Source organism: Marmota monax, unplaced genomic scaffold (genome assembly GCF_021218885.2).
Source record: "Marmota monax isolate L192 unplaced genomic scaffold, Marmota_monax_Labrador192_F-V1.1 WCK01_AAM20220418_F8-fsc00051, whole genome shotgun sequence".
Taxonomy (NCBI): domain Eukaryota; kingdom Metazoa; phylum Chordata; class Mammalia; order Rodentia; family Sciuridae; genus Marmota; species Marmota monax.
This window is the reverse complement of record NW_026695202.1, coordinates 5,071,315-5,090,384: the sequence shown is the minus strand read 5'-3', so window position 1 is coordinate 5,090,384 and position 19,070 is coordinate 5,071,315. Positions and strand designations below refer to the sequence as shown.

The following is a 19,070-nucleotide window of genomic DNA, read 5'->3' as shown; positions in this document are numbered from 1 at the left end:
GGTCTTTGAGATGTGGATACAGCTAGAGACTACTGCTTAGGATGGTCACTGTGTCACATTAACACGCAAACTGGACTCTAGAAGTCTCAGAGAATATTTTTGTTCTTTTCTTAGGCAGAGGGTGGTCAGAGACCTAGACCACAGAACACAGTGACTGGCGTGTTTCAGTTCTCCTGAGGATGCCACATCACCACCACAGATGTAGAGGGGAGTGTGTTTGGCACCTGCCCTGTGACGTGGGTGCCGTCTGCCTATCTCCTGACTCCTCAGCTGCCAGGGCTGCTCTGATGGCTCATGGAGCAGGGCTTGGCGTGGTGCACTGTCCCCTCCAGCGTGCTCTCTAGAAACCTCTGCCTTTCCTCCAGAGGATTCTCAGTTGTTATAAGTCTCTCCCCACCTCTCACGATTTGTTCCTTTTCCACACTGTGCTTGTCACACTCAATATGGTGACAGGTACCATCTTATTTTTCTTGTAAGAAAAACACATGGCTCCTGAACCTTGGTCGCTCATTCTGCTTCTGGAATTAAGTTTCTCCAAGAACTATAATGTTAACAATTGGACTGCACACCGAACAAGGTTGACATCGTTTTTTTTTTTAGAACATGCAGACATTTCTAAGTTGTCCGGCTCTCTTGCTACCTTTAAAATGGCTCTTCTTGAAAGCTGTGGAGCTACCTTGATAATCAGTCATGTGTGCTGCTGAGGCTTCTGCAGGACCGGGGGTATGGGGTGGATCCTCTGCTTCTCCCAGCCATCCCCGGATCTTGTGACTCTGCAGTGCTGCCGAGGCTCACTGCTGCCTCGTGGGAAGACAGCAGATAACTTATTTTTGGTGGCTGGGGGCAGGGGCTCTAGGCCTTGATGTTTTTTTAGGAAAACTATTGGGTAGGCAATCACTTTGCCACAGTTCATATGACGGAATATCGTATAGCCATTAACTTTTGAAGAATATTTATTGACATGGGAAAATGCTCACAATATGTTAAAGAAAGCAGGATACAAATCTGTAAGTACAGCGTGATCCCAATCTTGTAGTAAAATAAATTATATATGCATAGAAAAAATATAGGAAGGAAATACACTGAAATGTTAACAGTGATTCTCTCTGGGTGGTGGGATTTTGGGTAAAATTAATTTTATTGCTTTCTGCATTTTCCAAGCTTTCTACAAAAAACAGACATTATTTTTACGATCAGGGAAAAAAAGGAAGTGAATGCAAGTGACACCTGTCTGGGAGGTGGCAAGACTGACCTGCTACTTGGTGTTCAGTCCCTCGCAAAGCCTATGTCCTCATTCCCAAAGAAGGGGTAACATCTGCCCTGCCCACCACCCAGGATCACCACACATGCGAAAGGGCTGCAATAATTTGGCAATTGTTCTTCCAAAGCAGCAGCTCAACTGCTTTATTCACAACATACTCTAGCACCCCACTTCTGAAGTCAGGAGGGGTGTGGGTAGAGGGGCCTGCATCCCTGGCCTCCGTCTTACCCTAAAGTTTTCCAGGTCTTCATTTGAAATCAAGTACTCACCTAACTGAGCAAGCTTCCCACTCACATTTCCATTCCAAGGCCCCTCCCTGCTTAAAACATTTTTTAAAATGTTTCAAGTTCTGCGGAGACAGCTATTGCTTAAAATGGCCTGAGACACCTTCTCCATCCCACTCTGTTCCCCACCTTCAAAGCCTGGGGAGGCATGGTGTACTCCAGGTGCAGTGGGGCTGGGGAAGGAGCGTGCTGGGGGTCAGGTGGCCACAGATGGACTCTTGCTTGCTGTGAGGCTCTAGGGATGCAAGAGAGCTCACGTGCCATCAGCACCCACTGGTGTCAGCTCTTTTCCGTGTGCAAGGTGAGGTCACTCCCATCCTCTCCCCTGAAAATTCTCCCTCTTTAAAATCCAAGTTTAACACCCAGCAATAGGAAATGCAAACTGAAAGGAAATCACAGATTCTTAACAGACTGTTCACTTGCTCACTCTGCAGAGCTGTCAAGATGGATGGCCCTTCCCCAGGCTGACACTCATCCCAAAGTGATTTTAGAAATTATAAAAAATACATTTGTAGAATAACAAAAATATCAAGTTTTTAAAAACCCCTTTTCACTAATCTAAAATTAAGAATTGTCAAGTTTTATTTTATTTACTGTTGTTAAAATGTAGGTCATTCATAATCTCTCCCTCAACTATTTTGGATGAAATTCCTTAATGTCTTTATTCTTCTTGGTCTTTTATAAAACATTTTGGCTAATTTATTCCTTTAAAGAAACTCATGGGCAGAGAATGAGTTTATGGGCCATACTATTAAACACTTATTTGCTGGGTCAATATCCCATGGCAAAATTGAGAGTCTTGATTTGCTTCACCTTGACTAGTTTCTTCCTATCTTAACACAGTGTTTTCAGTGGTCTTTTCTGCTTTCAGTCTGCCTGACTTCAGTCTAGCAGCCTCTTTGTTTGCCTCTTTTTTTTGAGTGTGTGTGGAGGCAGATATCTCAATATGTTAAGAGATGTATGCAAATTTTAGTAAAAAGGCTAAGAGTGAAATCTTGTGGATATCCCTTAGGAGTAGTTGCAAGAAATCTGTGACATCTGTCTGGCAGCTCCAAGGCCTTTTAAGACTCAATTCCTGACTTTTTTTTTTTTTTGCCAGAGAAGTTAACTTCTGGATAAATGACATTTTTGCTAATACCCCAAATACTTTACCTGTCCTTACAAAGGCTATTATGATGAGAAGTTAAGATAATGGTTGGAAAAGCATTTTTAAAAAGGATTAACTATGAAATAGTGTTGCTTAGCCCGTGTAGCCATAAAGAAACACACACAGATGGCTAAATTCAATCAACCCCAATGTTTTATTTAATTTAAAGTTTTAAAAGGCAGTGGTTAAGCACATTATCTATGTGTGTGTATACATATGTATATATGCATGTGCATCCACACACATACATACATACATATCAAAGGAAACCAACCCCTTTCCAACTTTAGCCACTGATTAGCTAGGCCCACTGTCTACGGCATGACGGCGTCTCTACATCTTCATATGACCAATTCTAACAGTAAAAATAAACAGCCTTAATCAGTTTAATGGTAACTATTTGTGTTTCTTTCCTTTTTTTTTTTTTTTAAATAAATAAAGTTACCATTAAGCCGATCACATATGGTAGAAAGATAGAATACACACACACAAGCATATACACTGACCCCAATTTAAAACATGATGTAGGAATGACCTTTATGTACAAATGGGTGCTTTTGACTGTCCTACTAGAAGAGGCCACAAAATAGTTCCCATTACTCAGGGAGTCCTCACTCTCTCACTGGGATGGAGGGTGTGTATGTGACTGGCACCCCAAGTCAGACCTCAGAATGCACGCTTCCCCCACCTCAGTAATACCCTGGTTCAGTTCTGCAGTACTAGTGTTCAGTATATTAGGGAATAAATAGGCATCTGTAGCTGCCTGGGAACTAAACCATCATTCATAACTCCTGACAGGGAGAAATGTATTCTGAAATTTTAGCTAAGACATACAAACTTCTAGTGTAGTCAGTTTTGTAAGTCTGGGGCCTGTGTGTGTGTGTTTGTGTGTGTGCTTCTATATGTATATAAAATTGAAGAGTGGGGCTAGGTTTACAGAGCAGCTGCTTGGCTTCCATTTAGTCAGTACTGACCTAAGGAGTCACTTGCCTCAGTCCTTATTTACTAGCTCATTCTGCTCTCATGTGCCTCTGGCTGCTCGAGAGACTCAGAAGGGGCTGCTCACCCAAGTGAGAGGAAGGACCTGGCTAAATCTTCAGTCAAGAATCTTGGCAAACAGAATGGCCAGATTTGGCCAGGGCTGCTTTACAGAATGAAGTTCTTCGTTCCATCTGATGAAATGGAATTACTGTTTTTCTGCTTCTAGTCCCTGTGACTCTGCCTCACTGCAGCTCTGTATGAATGCCTCGATATTGCAAAAAACACAGGATCACCTCTTAAATACGCTGGATTCTCAATGAGTAAACCAGTTAATGTGTTTCTAGCCAAAGCAAGGGCATAAATGTTTTAGAGAAAAGATTCCCCTGGAGCTACAGAGAAAAGATGCTGATAAAAGCAATACTGGGAGCTGAGCAGGTGATGCTTTCAGTCTGTGTCGGAGCTGGTCTCTTCCAGGACAGAGTACTGGTTGAGTGCTTCCTCCAAAGGCGTTATTGTCCCATCAGGTTTTAGTCCCATTGGTTTAAGCAACTCCTCTCTGGAAAAAGAGATAAAAGAGAGAAAAAAAAGTATTCACCAGCATCACACACACGCCCCTCCCCCCACCCAAATCCACATCCTTTTAAAAGAAAAGTCTTTAAAAACCAAAGTATTTTCTCTCAAGCTCTCTCTGTGTGTTTGTAATAGGAAAGATGAAAGGGGCATGGAAAGAAAAAGAGATAAAAGACTTCATTCACACAGGCCAAACCTACTAAGCCAATTAAAAGTATGAAAAGTCAAGGTCTAAATGGGCTCAGGACAAGGAGCAGGTCTCTTCTGTTTTCAATAAGTAACTTTTCCTCCCCCTTTTGTGGATTTGTTTTGTTTTAGTGAAGCTAAAGCTGTGAAACTTCACCTGCCCCAGGCCTATAATTAAATGGCTTATTTGGTATGTATGCATTTCATTCAATGGAATCAATCTGTCAGATTAGATTTTGCCTTCAGTCTTTAGTGATACATAAATACTTGTTGATTCATTTCAAATCAGTTGGTCTTCCTGATTTTCTTCCCCATTTTTCTTCCCTTTTCTGTCTGTTGCTTGTTCTTTCCCTTCTTCTTGTTTAAAACACCATTGCTTTTGTTTGTGGCAGTTTAATTATGGGACTGACAGACATTTTAATCTCTTCAAAGCTCCCCAACTGCCTCTTTCCAGCTAATCCAATTATATCTACTCCACAAGTTACAGCCTCATCTGAAGATGATTAATTATTGATTAAACCAATCAAAAAGCATCAGGAAAGATTTATTTCATCTTTTCATAGACTCTTGTTTATTACACAGAGATTATGGCAAATGTACCTGTGGAGTTGCTAACTCCAGTCCTCCTCCCATCCTCAAAAGGTCAGCAGTATACTTAAGAGGGCCATGAGCTGCTTAAAACTCGTTTCTCACAGAAATGGGTACTGCTTCCCCAAAACATGATGGCAGCAGCTGTGATACTGGTGGGACATGCAGTGAAGGGAAACACTTCCTCTCCCCCTGCCTCCCTTAGGCCAGCACAAAGAGGGGCTCCCTCCTGGGAAAGGGTAGCCACACGACTGAGTGATGGCACCCAAAACCTGGGGAGGGGTGAGAAAGCTCAGTGATTGCTGGTAAGGCCAAGAGCAGCCTCCTGGAGAAGGTCTGGCCTGCATGAAAGACTATTTCTGAGATCTGAAAAATCTGGGAAATGTGGTGGCTGGCTAGCTGGCTACAGTGAAGCTCTCGAATATTATAAAGTAGGCGGTGTTTCCTGATCCAAGAAATGGAGTGAAAATCAATTAAATCAATTAAAGTTGGAAGGGGCCGCAGAGATCATTTAGTCCAACCCCTTTCTTTAATAGAGGAGACTGAGTGACTTACCCAAGGTCACTTATCTAGTGGCAGAGTTGGAACTGGGACATGGGTTTCTGGATTCCAGTCCAGTGCTCTTTGCAGCACAACACATCTGACTAAGTGCCTAACTGCTCTGGCGGAGCACACCCTGAGTGCATTTGTTCAGCATCTGTTCAATAACTATGTGACAGGAACTATGTCACATACTGGGGAAGAAAAGGAAGACTGGGGACAGCTGCTGCCTTTGATGAGCAAGTAAAATAAATATATGGAAAATAACTTGGAACGTAATGGGGGAGATGCTATGAGAGAATTATGAACCAAGAACTGTGGCAGCTCCTGAGATGAAGCACCAACCAAATGCCTGGGGGAGGGGGGGAAGGTGCCACCAAGGGGTCCTGTGCTAGGCAAAGGGTACACGTTTCAGGACAAGGAGACCATGTCAGGAGCCTACAAAATGTCTACAAAAGCACCACAAGGTGATGGGACCACACAGAATGTGGTCCCATCACCTTGTGGTGCTTTTGTAGACCTCTTCTGATTGTGCCAGTTCATCTTTTCTATCAGTGTGCTCTAACAAAGCTGGAAAAGGGCCTGGTGTTTGCAGAGTGAAGGGGCTCAGTGAAGGGGCAGCAGGAGGGGCAGATACAAAGGTCATCTGCCACCCAATAGTCAAATGTCTTAAATGCCCAAGTAAGGAGCTTAGACTTCATCCTGTAAAGAGTATCCGATCAGTTTTGCTTCCTCTGGCAGCAGTGTGGGAGACCACACTGGAAGAGGTGGCAGAGAGACAAGTCCTTAGGAGGTTACTCTAACAGCTGTGTGGGAGAGGAGACAGAGCTGGGGTATGGCTGAGGTTGTGGGAACAGAAGGCAACACTGCTGAGGGAGATCTAATGACCCACAGAGGGGAAAGGGTCGGTGAAGGCAAGGAGTAGAGTCCCTTAGCTGTGGGGTGGATGGCCAAGTGGATGTGATATTATCTACTGAAGCAGAAGAAGGGAGACAGAGCAGATTTGGTGGGGGACACTGCTATCTTTCAGTATGCAAAGAGCTTGAGTTGCCCGTTTGACAACCAGGTAGAAATGTCTGGTGGAGAGTTAGAAACCACCTGTTTACTTTAAAACTTGTCTCTAGCATGCACAAATTATATAGTTATAATTTACAGTATATATCTTCCTAGTTCTAAGTGATTGTGCTGAAGAACTGTGGTACTGTACACTACATACAAACAACTGAGGCAAAAGGAGAAGGGGGACAACTTGCTGGGAATGGAGACTGAAGAATGAGGAAGTTCAAAGGCCTACAGGGCTTGGTGAACTGAGGGCAGGGAGGTAGGGGTAGGGGCAGCAGGGTAGGGAGAGATAGAAGTAGGCCTGGCAGATGGGACTAGAGGGATTCTACCAAGGACAGGATATCATCTACCAAGGATGATATGCTGGGTAGACATATCATCATCCCTTGGACGAATACTACTGCACCTCTTTGATAACAGGAAGATTCTGAGGACAGCTACCAACTTGTATAAGCGTCTAGCACTTTCTCATCTAAACCCAGGGGGAACATTTCAAATCATGTCTGTAAGCTTCATCCCTATTTCCTAATCCTACTTTACGATGGAAAAATATCACATAGCTTTTTTGCCAAGTTATGGGAATTCATTCATAGAACAAAGTGCCCTGTATTCTAGTTCTCACTTGTGAACTATTTAAGTGTTTATATTTTTGGTGCTTTGTATCAGCCCTCCATGGAAACAGAAGCTCCTCAGAAGGTATGAGTTATTTTTCTTTTTTCTTTTGCATGGCTCAGGTGTACTGGCTTTTCTGCAGGAAGGCATCAGTGAGCACTGCCACATCATCATGCATTCATGCAAATGAGTTAAGGCAGCAACTTGACCTTATGGAAAGAACAACAGGTTGTGGAGTCAGGAGGTCTGTATGAAGTCCTGATTCTTCCACTTACCAGCTGTGTGATCTCGGGCATGTCTCTGGGTCTGTTTCCCCATCTGTGAAATGGGGGGTCATGATAATACTAGCACTACCTACTTCCTAGTAATGATGTAAGGAATAATTATAATATTAGTAATAATAGTGGCAGTAACGATAGCAATAATAATGTAAATTAAGGAGTTCTGTGAACTGTAAAGGACTCAAACATTTACCATGATTGTGATGTAATAAAAAATTCATACAGGTTTTGGAGTCAGATCTGAGTTCTAATTCTGGATCCAACACTCACTAACCATAAGACGTTGAACTTTCTGAACTTCAATTTCCGTATCTGTAGAATTAGGATAGGAATACCCACCTCCTTAAGTTGTCATGAGGGCAAAGACTATTATACATATCAAGTATGGAAGTGTAATGGCTAGATGTAGTTGGAACTCACAAGTTGCATTCCTGTTCCTATATGCTTCCAGGTTTTCCCTATGCCAGTCAGGAATAAGTTGGGGAAGAATATGCAAAAGCAAAAACAGAAAAACAAAACAAAACAAAAAAAAAAAACAAAAAAAAAAACAAAAAACAAACAACCAGAAAAAAAAGACATGGTCCCTGTCCTCAAGAAGCTTTTAGTCAGTTCAGAAGATAAAACACATACACATTAAACAATATTCAAAGAATTACAGAACAGCAGATCAATAAGCTTGAGATGATTGACAAGCAGAGCCCTGCTTTCCCTGAGTGTGACAGTCATGGATCCACCCTCATTGTATTTGTACTTTGCTTAAAGGAAATTTTTTTGTCCTGAGTGGGAGTAGGAAATGATCATTTATAGACATGAGACTTTTCCATGAACCCAAGTTTCTCAATCTCTCATCCTAATTTTCTGATCTTTCTAGTCTATAACTATAGCCCACAAACACCAAAATGAAATCTTTGTTATAGAATCGCTCCTAAAAGGCTTGGCAAAAACATGTTTATATTAGACTGCTTTCATTATTTTCTGTTGTATCTAATCAGAAAGATGTGGACAGAGAATGGGAAGCTTTAATGCATACCACAGAAATGTTCCTCCACCAATCATATAGGCTATGCATGTCTGAGGGACATAGAAGGAGACAGGGACACTGACTACAGGCTCCTTGCAGGAGGTGGACTCAGGGTCAGGCTATAATGGCAGCGATGGACATGGATTCATGGGAAGAAAAGCATCCCCAAAGCAGAAGGATTAGTCGGGCGAGGCACAGAAGCAAGAGTTAGTTGTGTGCAGGGATTGCCAAGCAGGCAGGTTTAGCAGAGGAAAAGGAAAAAGAAAGCTCACAAGAGATATGGGGTATGAAAGAGGATCTGAATGGAGACCTGAATCTTAGGCTGACAAGTCTGGATTTGAGTATGAAGGTATTTTTGTCTTCTATTTCAAGAGCCCCAATATTTAAGAATATTAAAAAAAAATAATTGTCATTATAAAGTTTGAAAGCTATGAAACAATACTGTTCTAATATATTAAAAATATATTTGCTCTAATTATTCATTTCCCATATCCCTACGTGTCTAGCACAGTGCCTTGCAGAGAGTAGAGCTTCAATAAGGTCTATGAACTACACTTTTCTTGCACTTGATATCATCTTGCATTTTCACAAAAAGAAAAGGCATGTGTTTTATAGGACTCCTAATAACTAAACCATGAACAAGAGGTAAGCTAAATTTGTAGGTAAAAGATTCACTTTCATCAAGAGTAACAGAGTTTGGAAAGGTGTTCATATTCCATATGAAATTCTGAATTATGCTTTCCAGGGATTTCTTGTTCTCACTAGACTGTGGGCAACTTGAGGGCAGAGTCCATGTCTTATCTGGCTGTAATCTGCCAGTACCTAGTATAGAAACAGGACATAGTAGGTGCTCAGTAAATGTTTACTGAGAGACTACAGTACATGGGTCATGACATAAAGGGAGAATAGTAGAGAACCATTTGTCAGAAATCATTCTCATATTATTTTAACTGTAATTATTTCCTTGATTAGTCAAGGTCATCAGACATTCTGATGGCCCAGAAGTCAGACCCCGTTTCTATACAGCCTAGAATTACCAACAATAAACTGGGTTAGATTCGGCTTCTTGTGTATGGGTCGAGAGATCTCTAGATTCTAGTCTCAGATCTTTTACTAACTTTTTCCGTGTCCTTGGGCATGTCATTTGCCTTTCCAGGCTTGAGTCTCCCTATCTATAAAATGAGGGGTTGGACAAGATGATCCCCAAAATTATATACTAAGTTCAAGAGTCTAAGATAAGGTTACTAAGTAATTTTGATCTATTTGAAAAACTGCTAAATTTAAAGATACTCCAAGTCATTACTCTAAGCCTTTGTTTCTAGTCAAGAGAGTCTAGACCTAAGAATGAAACACAACATCCTACCTACCTGTCACTGGCATACACCAAGACCACAAACCCTTTCTGCAATCTACCAGCAGATGGTTAAAATGATTATATAGGCAAATCAAAGCAATGGCATGTGTTACACAGAAGGATCCAAATTCCATCATGGCCCTCAATAAACAGGCCATTTCATGAAGAGTTACTGGTCCTGAAAGTCCTATCTAAAAAGGATGGCTAGGTGTCAGGTATATATATAGATATATATAGATATATCTATATATATATATACACACACAGTATAAATATATATACAGTATCTCCGTTTTATCATTATAAAATGGAGATACTGTATATTGAAATGTGTATCAGGATTAAGATATTCACATAGCAACAACTCCTTCATACTTACCTTCAATGCTATACACAGGCCTTAACATAAGTTAAGACTGCCCTCGTTATCATCAAAAAGTACAGTGATGTCTACTGGATAAAGAGCCCATTCTAGGCACTGTGACAGTATCATGGCGGGCTTCTCATCTGATCAGGCATCTGGCCAGGGAAGAGATAAGCCTCCAAGAATGTTCAACTGGAACGAAACATCATTTAGAAATTTGATCTTACTAAACGATAAGGAACCATAATCTATAAGGGCTTGGCCAGGCAAGAGGACACAGGTAAAGCACGTCCAAAAAAGGAAACCCTATTTTGCCCCAGCCTAACCCTTGGAACTGCTAATGGAAACCAAAAAAAATTTCTTAATGATCTAGGGGTGGGAGATGATGGGATTTATACATACTTAAAATTCTCTGGCTGTTTTTTTCCCCAGATATATGTTAACAGTTTCCTGAGCCACCATTTTCCTGTAGGTATGGCACTCTGGAATGCCTGGGCTTACATGACTTCTCAGGACCTTAGAGAAGGTCCCACTTTTTAGGGCTCTGGTTCCTATGTGACTCTTTCCCCCAGAAATGAGAGTGCAGAATTGGGGCTCAGATACTAACAAACCCAATTGCACATTACAGAATAGGTCAGAAGTGTGTGTGTATAGAACACCTTACTTGACCTGGAAGCAAGAGAATACTCTTGCCCACGGCACGTTTTTGTGCAATACAAACAAAGCATTCAATTCAAGTGTACTTGCTGAAAAACAGGACATAATTAAGCAGTTGGTAAAATGCATTCTTGTTTCCCACTTGCAGATCTCCCAAGAGTCCCTTCGAATTTACCTATACGAGTTTCAGCTTCCCGCTTGCCACTTAGCTTGATAACGACTCAAAAATCATTCCCTTGTTTTCAAGGGCTCTTCTTTCTTGTCTGCTCTGTGTACTACAGGGCAGTATTGACACATGGAATTAATGACAGGGTCTGTAATGAAACAACAGTCATGCAAACACCAGTCTGCTCTTTTGATAAAACAGCATGTTAGAGACCTATTCACCTCCCTCTAATTGAGTACTGAATAATCGTTCCGATCCTTTTATGTAACATATTTTGTTCTATGATTAGAAAAGAAGAAAAGTGTGTGTGTAGGGGGAATCTATGAGGCATTGCTTCCTTCAATCACCCCTGATTAATTCTCCGTTTTTAATGAGGGTGGCTGCTATTTAGGCAGGTTCTGTTACATACTTGTTTTGTTGACTTCTGAACAATATATAACAAAACCCAAGACAAGATAATTGGGAACCATTTATTTGGCTCAGGGATTCCTGCTCTTAATGTAAGGTTGGCTTGGAAAAAAGGACCCTGACATTTTAAATTAGGCATTTCATATTTAATTCCTTTTCACATTTGAAAGATGGGATGAAAAACTAGTATATAAATAAGCATTTTCATTACACAGAGCTCTTCCAAGAATGTCTGCTAGAATGGAGCATGTGATGGTCTGGAGAAAGCAGCTCTATAGTCTTAGTTATAATTCCAAGTCTAGGACACTGCTTATGATCCACTGCAGTGCAATGGACTTTTCAATAAGCTGTGACTTAGTATAGGTGTTTTTAACCCCTTTTTCTCACAGAAATTATATAACCTTTGAGACTGGTTATCATGCTCAATTGGATACTGTGAAAGTATCCTTTGGGCTTGGACCCTGACCCTCTTTCATTGCATCTTTCATCTAGTGGCTTCTGAGTGCTGACCAGTTCTATTGATCTTTCACTAAGTTTTTAACACAGTAGGAAGGTGGGTATGGTGGCTCTTCCATAGCAAATATGAGGTCTTCTGGCTGCATCTTTCATAAATGATTCTGAGTGTCTCCTTATCTCTCACCATCGTGCTTTGAGACTAGGTACTGCTGGGAAAGTAAAATATTAATCCCAAGACAACTAGATATGGTATACTGCTCATATTACCATGTAATTTGACTTTGTAAAGGTAATTGGGATGTCTAAAAGTTAGGTTTTATTAGTGTAATAACATGTAAGAATGTTAGAATACTCATTATTCGTTTTTCTCTTTAAAATAATAAAAAAAAACCAAACCTTGTATTAACAGAATCAGAAATGTTATGGTTTCCCTCATATAATATAAAGTATTTCTTGGGCACGTGATCTAATCTTTGATAAGAGCTCAGCTATGGGATGAAAAGCAGCTTGCATGATGCTTGTGTTTTCCACATCTTAATTTTCTTTCAAGGTAGACATTTGTGCTTACTATTGGTCTTTTGTGCTCCACATTTGTTTAAAATTTAAAAGTTTTATTTAAAAATAATCAGACTGACAATCTTTTGAGAGCTGTTGGTAAGTTTGCAAAACAGTATAATATCTGGAGTCTGAAGACTGAGAACCAAGTCCTGGTAGATATCCTTAACTAGATACCTGATCTGGGTTCATTTATTTAATCTTTGATACATTTACTTCTTAATAAAATACCTCTATTTTAATGATCAATGGAGATAATATATATGGAAGCACTTTTTACAGTTAAGCACTATGTAAATATTAGTGTTTTATTATTGCTCTCATTTCTGTTAGAAGATTGCATGCAAAGCTTCTAAAAATTTGCTGCCCACCTCATATTAAACAGCATGGTTAAGAAAATATAGAGAAAGATTTTAGGAACAGTGCTAGAAGAATAAAATTCAGTTTTATCCTTAGGTGATGGTGTTCTTTATTATTTCTTGGTGATCTACTCAGAACTTTTTTACCCTATAGTCCAAATTGACAAAATAAACATGAAGCAATTAGCATGCTAACTGACACTGTTGGAAAAAAAAGAAGTCCTTTTTATGCTCTTCCCAATTAGGAATGCTTAAAAGTTAAAAAACTTTTAACTTATAAACAGCTAGTGGAGATTATTCTTATTTTATCCTTTTCTAAGGGTCAAAAGCCATTTCAGCTAGTGCTTTAACCAAGAACTCCAAGCAGTCATTCCTCTTACAGATCTAAAAGACACTGACTACCTAGAGGGAATATGGAGGCTACCTCATACCACAGGGAATATGGCCCCCTACTCAGGTATCTTACCACTGGAAAGGTCCTCTATAACCTAATGATAGAACTACTGAGTTTCTCAAATTAACCCTCCCTTGCCCCTGTATGTTATTAATTTAACTGGATCCAAGTCCCGGTAATTGAATTTCCAAGCAACCTTACAGTACATTTTAATGATGGAGAGCAATGCTAATAAAAATAAAATGCAAGACAATGTAAGCTATATATGTAATATTGATATTCTAGTAGCCACATTGAAAAAATAGTTAAAATTTGCTGTTTAATGTATTTTACTTAACTCAGTAGATCAAAAATATCATTTTGACAGGTAATCCATATTAAACAATTAGTAAGATACTTAACATTCTTTGTTTTTTTTATTATTATTAAGTCTTTGAAACCCAGTGAATATTTTACATTTAGAGGTCATCCCAATTTGGACTAACCACATTTCAAGTGCTCAACAGTATGTACGGCTAATGGTTACCGTACTGGAGAGTGCAGATCTGAAGGATATTCTGATGGAACCAATTAGATCTTTATACATTAATACCTACAACAGTTTTTACAGTGCTTTAAGAATTGGATCATGTTTCTGAAATGTATCAGAAAAACATTTTCTTGACTAACTCATCACAAGATAGATGTAACCATAGTTGTTGATATTTGGTTAAGAAGAATAAAATATTTTTAAGGAAAAACTACATAGCTGTTACATTTCAGTCCTAAATTACTCTCAGCCTTAGTAGTTTTAAAAATGACCTTTGAAATAAAGGAATTTTTAAATATTTGGCACTTGCATTTATTAAGAAAGCCACATCCAAATATCATTATGGCTGGCAAAAAAATAAAATTTTTTGAAAAACTACAAATTTTTGGCTAAGTGAGTGGATGGGAGAAAGAAGAAATGGTAGGACAATAATTTATTTATATACATATAAATTTTAAAACAGATTTTAATGGTAGAACATAAAAGCAAACAGGCAATGTACCTTGTTAAACAGTGATAGAGGGAGGGTGGAGTGGAGGATTAATCAATTCTGGCATCAATTAAGGATTTAAAAATTCAAAACAAAACTGTTACTTGGAATATCATTCCCTTGGTTAATTTAAACTTATGTTAATGGATGTCCTCTGCCCTTTTCTGGAGCAGGCATCATCACATGTGAGCTGCCTGGTGCATCCAAGCAGACGCAATGCTCTCAGGCACACTGGGCTTGTTTTCACACAATCAACATTCTCATCTCTAGTAGGGATTTTACCATTGAGCTACATCCCCAGTTCTTTTTAATTTTTTAATTTGAGACAGGGTCTTGCCAAGTTGCTGAGGCTGGCCTTGAACATGTGATCCTCCTGCATCAGCCTCCCAAGCTGCTGGGATTACAGGCATATGCTACTGTGCCCAGCCTAGGCTTCAATTCTTATGTTTGATAAATATTTTAATTATCATTCCATGGTAAAGAAATTATGCACTAAATATTTAAACTGGCTAGTCATGGTCTACAGTGCTTTGTAGAATTCTCTTTCTGCCTTGACTTTTATCAAGTCTGGATAAGAAATGGAACTGACAAAATAAGCTCCAAAGTCTTAAACCATGTAGGCTACTTTATAGAGCAAGAAACCTGACCTTCATATTTGGGGACCACTTGTTTCATCATTTCATCATCATGCACTGGAGAAACCAAAGGTTCAAGGCACTATATTATAGCTAGATATGAAGGGAATTATAGGGTTCAGGTGATTCTCCAACTCTGAAGACCTCCAAGTATACTGCCAATTCCTATACAAGGGTTTATATAAACATCTGTTACAGAGATAATCCTTATACTAAAGAAATACAAAATCACTTAAAATACTACTAAATCATTTGGCATTCAATGGAAAGAAAATATATGAGCACTAATCTCTCCACTGTCTTTGGAAGTCTAGCTGAGATAAAGATGCTAAGGTGGTGAGCTCCTTGAGACAGTGGCTAAGTCCAGCATGGGGGAAAAATTGAAATGTAGTTTTAAGCTTTACATTGGTGGTTTTACACTTTTTAATAGTGAATAACATCTATACCCTACACCAGGCTCAGTAACAGTACTTGGCATGACCAACCTTAGTCATCACTTTGGTAAGTGCTTTGGCACGGGCCATTGTTGCTAACCACCATCCTGGTGCAGGTCCTTCACATCTGCTCTCCTATGGATGGAAAAAAGGAAGTGTGTAGTGTCCATTCCTTGGCCACGTCACCTCCAACCCTATCCTTTACTCACATGCCTTTCAATTCAGGTGCAGGAGAAAATGATTTCATATTGAGAAAGGAAGTTAATTAGACAAAGGTGAAGTACACTTTTAGCACAATAAAGGCTTGGTTGAATGCAGAACTTCCTAGAGTGACAGTTGAGGGAACTAACCAATAGTACAATGCTGAGAGAGTGATTAGGAAGTATTCTGGCAAACACTTCCTGTAACAGACAGACACAGTAACACAGTGGACAGATCTTGAGTTCTGGAAAATGAAGTTCCTAGGCTCACTTTATTATGAAGCTAGAAAGATGTATGTGAAAGTGTTTTTGTAAACCGTCAAAAGGAAATGGATCATCATCAGTCAATAGCTTGGAAATGTTTTGGTCAATTCTTTGGTCCTTGCTTCCCCCAATGTTAAATCTGGTAATATTCTGTATTAATCAAATCATGATAAAATAACCTGAGCTCTTTGGAAGAAAGATAAAGAATACAAATACCAAAGACTTATCTTACTAATGAGATTAAATTTTTCTTTACCTGAAATGAATAGTCATTTTTCCATTAAATCTCTCTTAAACTTCAATGATCAGCACAAATGCTACTACCTTCCTTGTGAAACACAACCTAAATCATCCAAACAGAATGAACTGCTCCTTTTCCTGGGTGCTTAAGTTCAACATAGACCTCATTTTGTCATTATTTTCTTCTACTTTGTATTCTAGAATAGATCACACTCTGTTAGGATGTGAGTTTTCTAAAGACAGAGACTGTCCCATTTACCTCTGCATCTCCCTTGGCTAGGTCCTAGCACAGTGTAGCACAGAGTATCTGTTTAGTAAATGTTCCCTGAATTGTACTGAATTTAGTCTATTTTGGCTTAATGACTTTTTTAAACCTAAAAAAAAAAAAGGTGAAAAGAGAGAAGAAACTTAAGACTAATGAAGAATACAGCACAACAAATGTGTAAGACGCATAAAGAATGGTTACATTCTTTGCATTCCTGCTTTGGAATGCCCACTACTTATCTTCATACAGTTTTGTCATTCACTATTATTAGTAGGAGCAAATGTTAGAAAGCACACAAAGGCAGACAATGTAAAAACCCACCACATATCATGCAAAAAGTGTACATGATTTAGGACTATTCAAGGTTGCTGTTTGCTTCAACTTTAATGGCAAAAATAGTACCATCAAAGCCTACACAAGACATATTTGCTTTGCTTTTTCATGCAAAAATCAGTACCACCTTCAAATTGAGTTGGGCATCCCTGGGTGCCTGCTGGTGAGTGTGCATCTTCTTTCAGGCATAGTTTAAATTAGATGGATGTTGAGTACATCAGACTTAATGTTGGTGTATTTACTTATTGGTAGCTTCTAGAATATGTAATTCCACTGAGATTAAAAGAAGGACTTAGCACCTTTGTTTTCTTTGCCTGTAATTAGGATGCCTTATGAAATTGGTAGTGTATCTACTGATAAGCCAAGTTCCCAGATTATATTGCATTATCCTAGGCAGTTTTTCCCCCATCGTCTACTTTTCCTAGCTTGGATTTTATTCATTCAAGGTAGATGGGCCAGTTGAAGAGCACCTATGCTAACTTCTAAAAATTCATATTGTTGGTCAGAATATGAAATATTTAACTGCTTCACTGTCCTAAAACACTAATAATGCTCCACTTAGGTCTCTGTTAACAATTCCCCCTCTAGCTTCCACTACATGGGCTATGTTGGGTCTCCTCCCAACTTCTACTTTTTTTTTTCATTAGTTACATCAGACTCTTCTGGAAGCAGCCAAGCGCATTCATATCTTATTTTTGTATAAATAAATTTTTTAAAAATGGTGCTGGGGATTAAACCCAGGGCCTTGTACATGCCAAGCATATGCTCTACCCCTGAGCTACATCCCCAGCTACTGTATCTTATTTTTATATATTCATTTAGAACTTCTTATTCTGCCTTAAATAGGTTTGCCCTATCAATATCTTCTCTGTGACTATTAATTCCTTCAGGAAAAGAAAATGTCTATTCCATACAAAGGTATGGAGAATATAATTGCAAACAGTTAAAAATGTCTTTTGAAGGTTGTGAGCACAGTTACCTGTAAGCTTTAACCTTCTTAGGAATGGACAGATATTTAAAAGCGGTAAGCTGGCAGTCTTTGAGTTGTAGTTACACTTTGTAGATAATGAAGTTACTTATTTCTAAACAACTTCTACCACATTATTGGCATCATTTAAAAGCTCAGAGTGCAGTGTCAAAATACCCATACTTGTCATCCTTCCCACATCAGTCTCTTGTTCTTGCCTATTTCTACTCTAAGCCTCCTGTTCTACCCTTCACCTATATTTGTTTCTTTGTTAGACCTTTCCTTTTCCCAGTTTGGCTTCACATCCAACTTGCTTTTTCTCTTTATTGAGGGATACTAGCTCTTTTTTTCACATCCCCCGCCCCCTGCACATAGCTACTATGAAAGAGGAGATGACCAGAAGAAATTCACCTGAAAATGGTAGATGCCACCAACACACAGAAGCACTCACTCAAGATGGCTTAAGGAGACAGTGACTCAATGTATGACTGGAAAATTAGAGCAATTCAGCCAAGTATGAAAGGATTTTTTTTTTTCAAATAACTCCTCCAAGATGACTTGTTGCTGATTAGTATATATGTGGTTTAATTATTTTCAAAACTGGTTATTTTTTGGAAGGCAAGGAGACATGAAGCAAGAGGGGAAGGGCAGATTGTTTTTAGAACCTCTAATTAATACAAGTGCCTGCTTTCAGAAAATCCTTCATTTGAGCTATTTCTTTTCACTTTTTCCTATTGGATGCATTACATTTCAGAATTCTTGGTTTTAGCAGCAACCCAAAAAAAGCAGAATTGCAAACTCGCACATCAAAAATGAAAGGAAAGAAAAGCGCATAATGATTTGGAACAAAAACAAAAACAGGCTAAAACAAAAATACAAGAAGCAGCAAAATCATTGAACCTAACTCATAGCATCTTTTTGAAGATAGGGAGGTTAGTTGGTTAAATATTACAGTGACCTAATAGTTACTATCTTAGCTTATGTTTTAAGAATGCACATCCAGAAGCGGCACATGTAGAAAAACTATGGTAGCCAAGAGGTGTCTGAACTACTGCTGCGTGGGCCACCCTGTTTCAATCAGCATGGATTTCCAGAGTTGCTGTTCTATGGTAACTCTCAGTGAGAGAGACAAAGAAATAGAACATTTTTAGAAACCAAGCAAAAAATGGATGGGAATACAATACCTGGAAAGTTTATCAAGCATGTTGACAAGTTTCATGGCTTCATATTCTTTTTGTTCTTCTGTCATTTCATCTATGGGGTTTGGCATTGGTTCCTCTAAATGACCAGTGATAAGATTAATGCTACAAAAAGAAAAAAAAGTTATGCTGTATGTTTTAAAACTATGCTCTTTCTATACTTTTCTGGTCCAAGTTTTAAGTTATAATAAGAAAGAGTATAATAGCCAAAAAAATTGGCAATAATATTGGTAGTAACTTTATGGTACAGAATTGCTGTAGTAATTAA

The 19,070-nt window shown here is 39.1% G+C and overlaps 1 protein-coding gene across 8 annotated transcripts in view; it reads right to left on the bottom strand.

Moving 5' to 3' along the window:
* Positions 1-2,827: 2,827 nt before the first annotated feature.
* The window catches only part of Ric8b (RIC8 guanine nucleotide exchange factor B), a 117,629-nt gene continuing 101,386 nt past the window's right edge, over positions 2,828-19,070 (bottom strand). For 3 of the 8 annotated variants that reach the window (XM_046429330.2, XM_058574292.1, XM_046429333.2), the window contains 2 exons: positions 18,788-18,907; positions 2,828-4,229 (listed from right to left, as the gene is read on the bottom strand). In XM_046429330.2, the coding sequence (XP_046285286.1) occupies positions 4,118-4,229; positions 18,788-18,907 (232 nt within the window). In that variant the 3' untranslated portion in view covers positions 2,828-4,117. Of the gene's footprint in view, positions 4,230-10,266; positions 10,444-11,083; positions 15,470-18,787; positions 18,908-19,070 lie in introns of all 8 variants that reach the window. The other 5 variants (XM_046429332.2, XM_058574293.1, XR_006848505.2 and 2 more) reach the window with 4 other exon arrangements.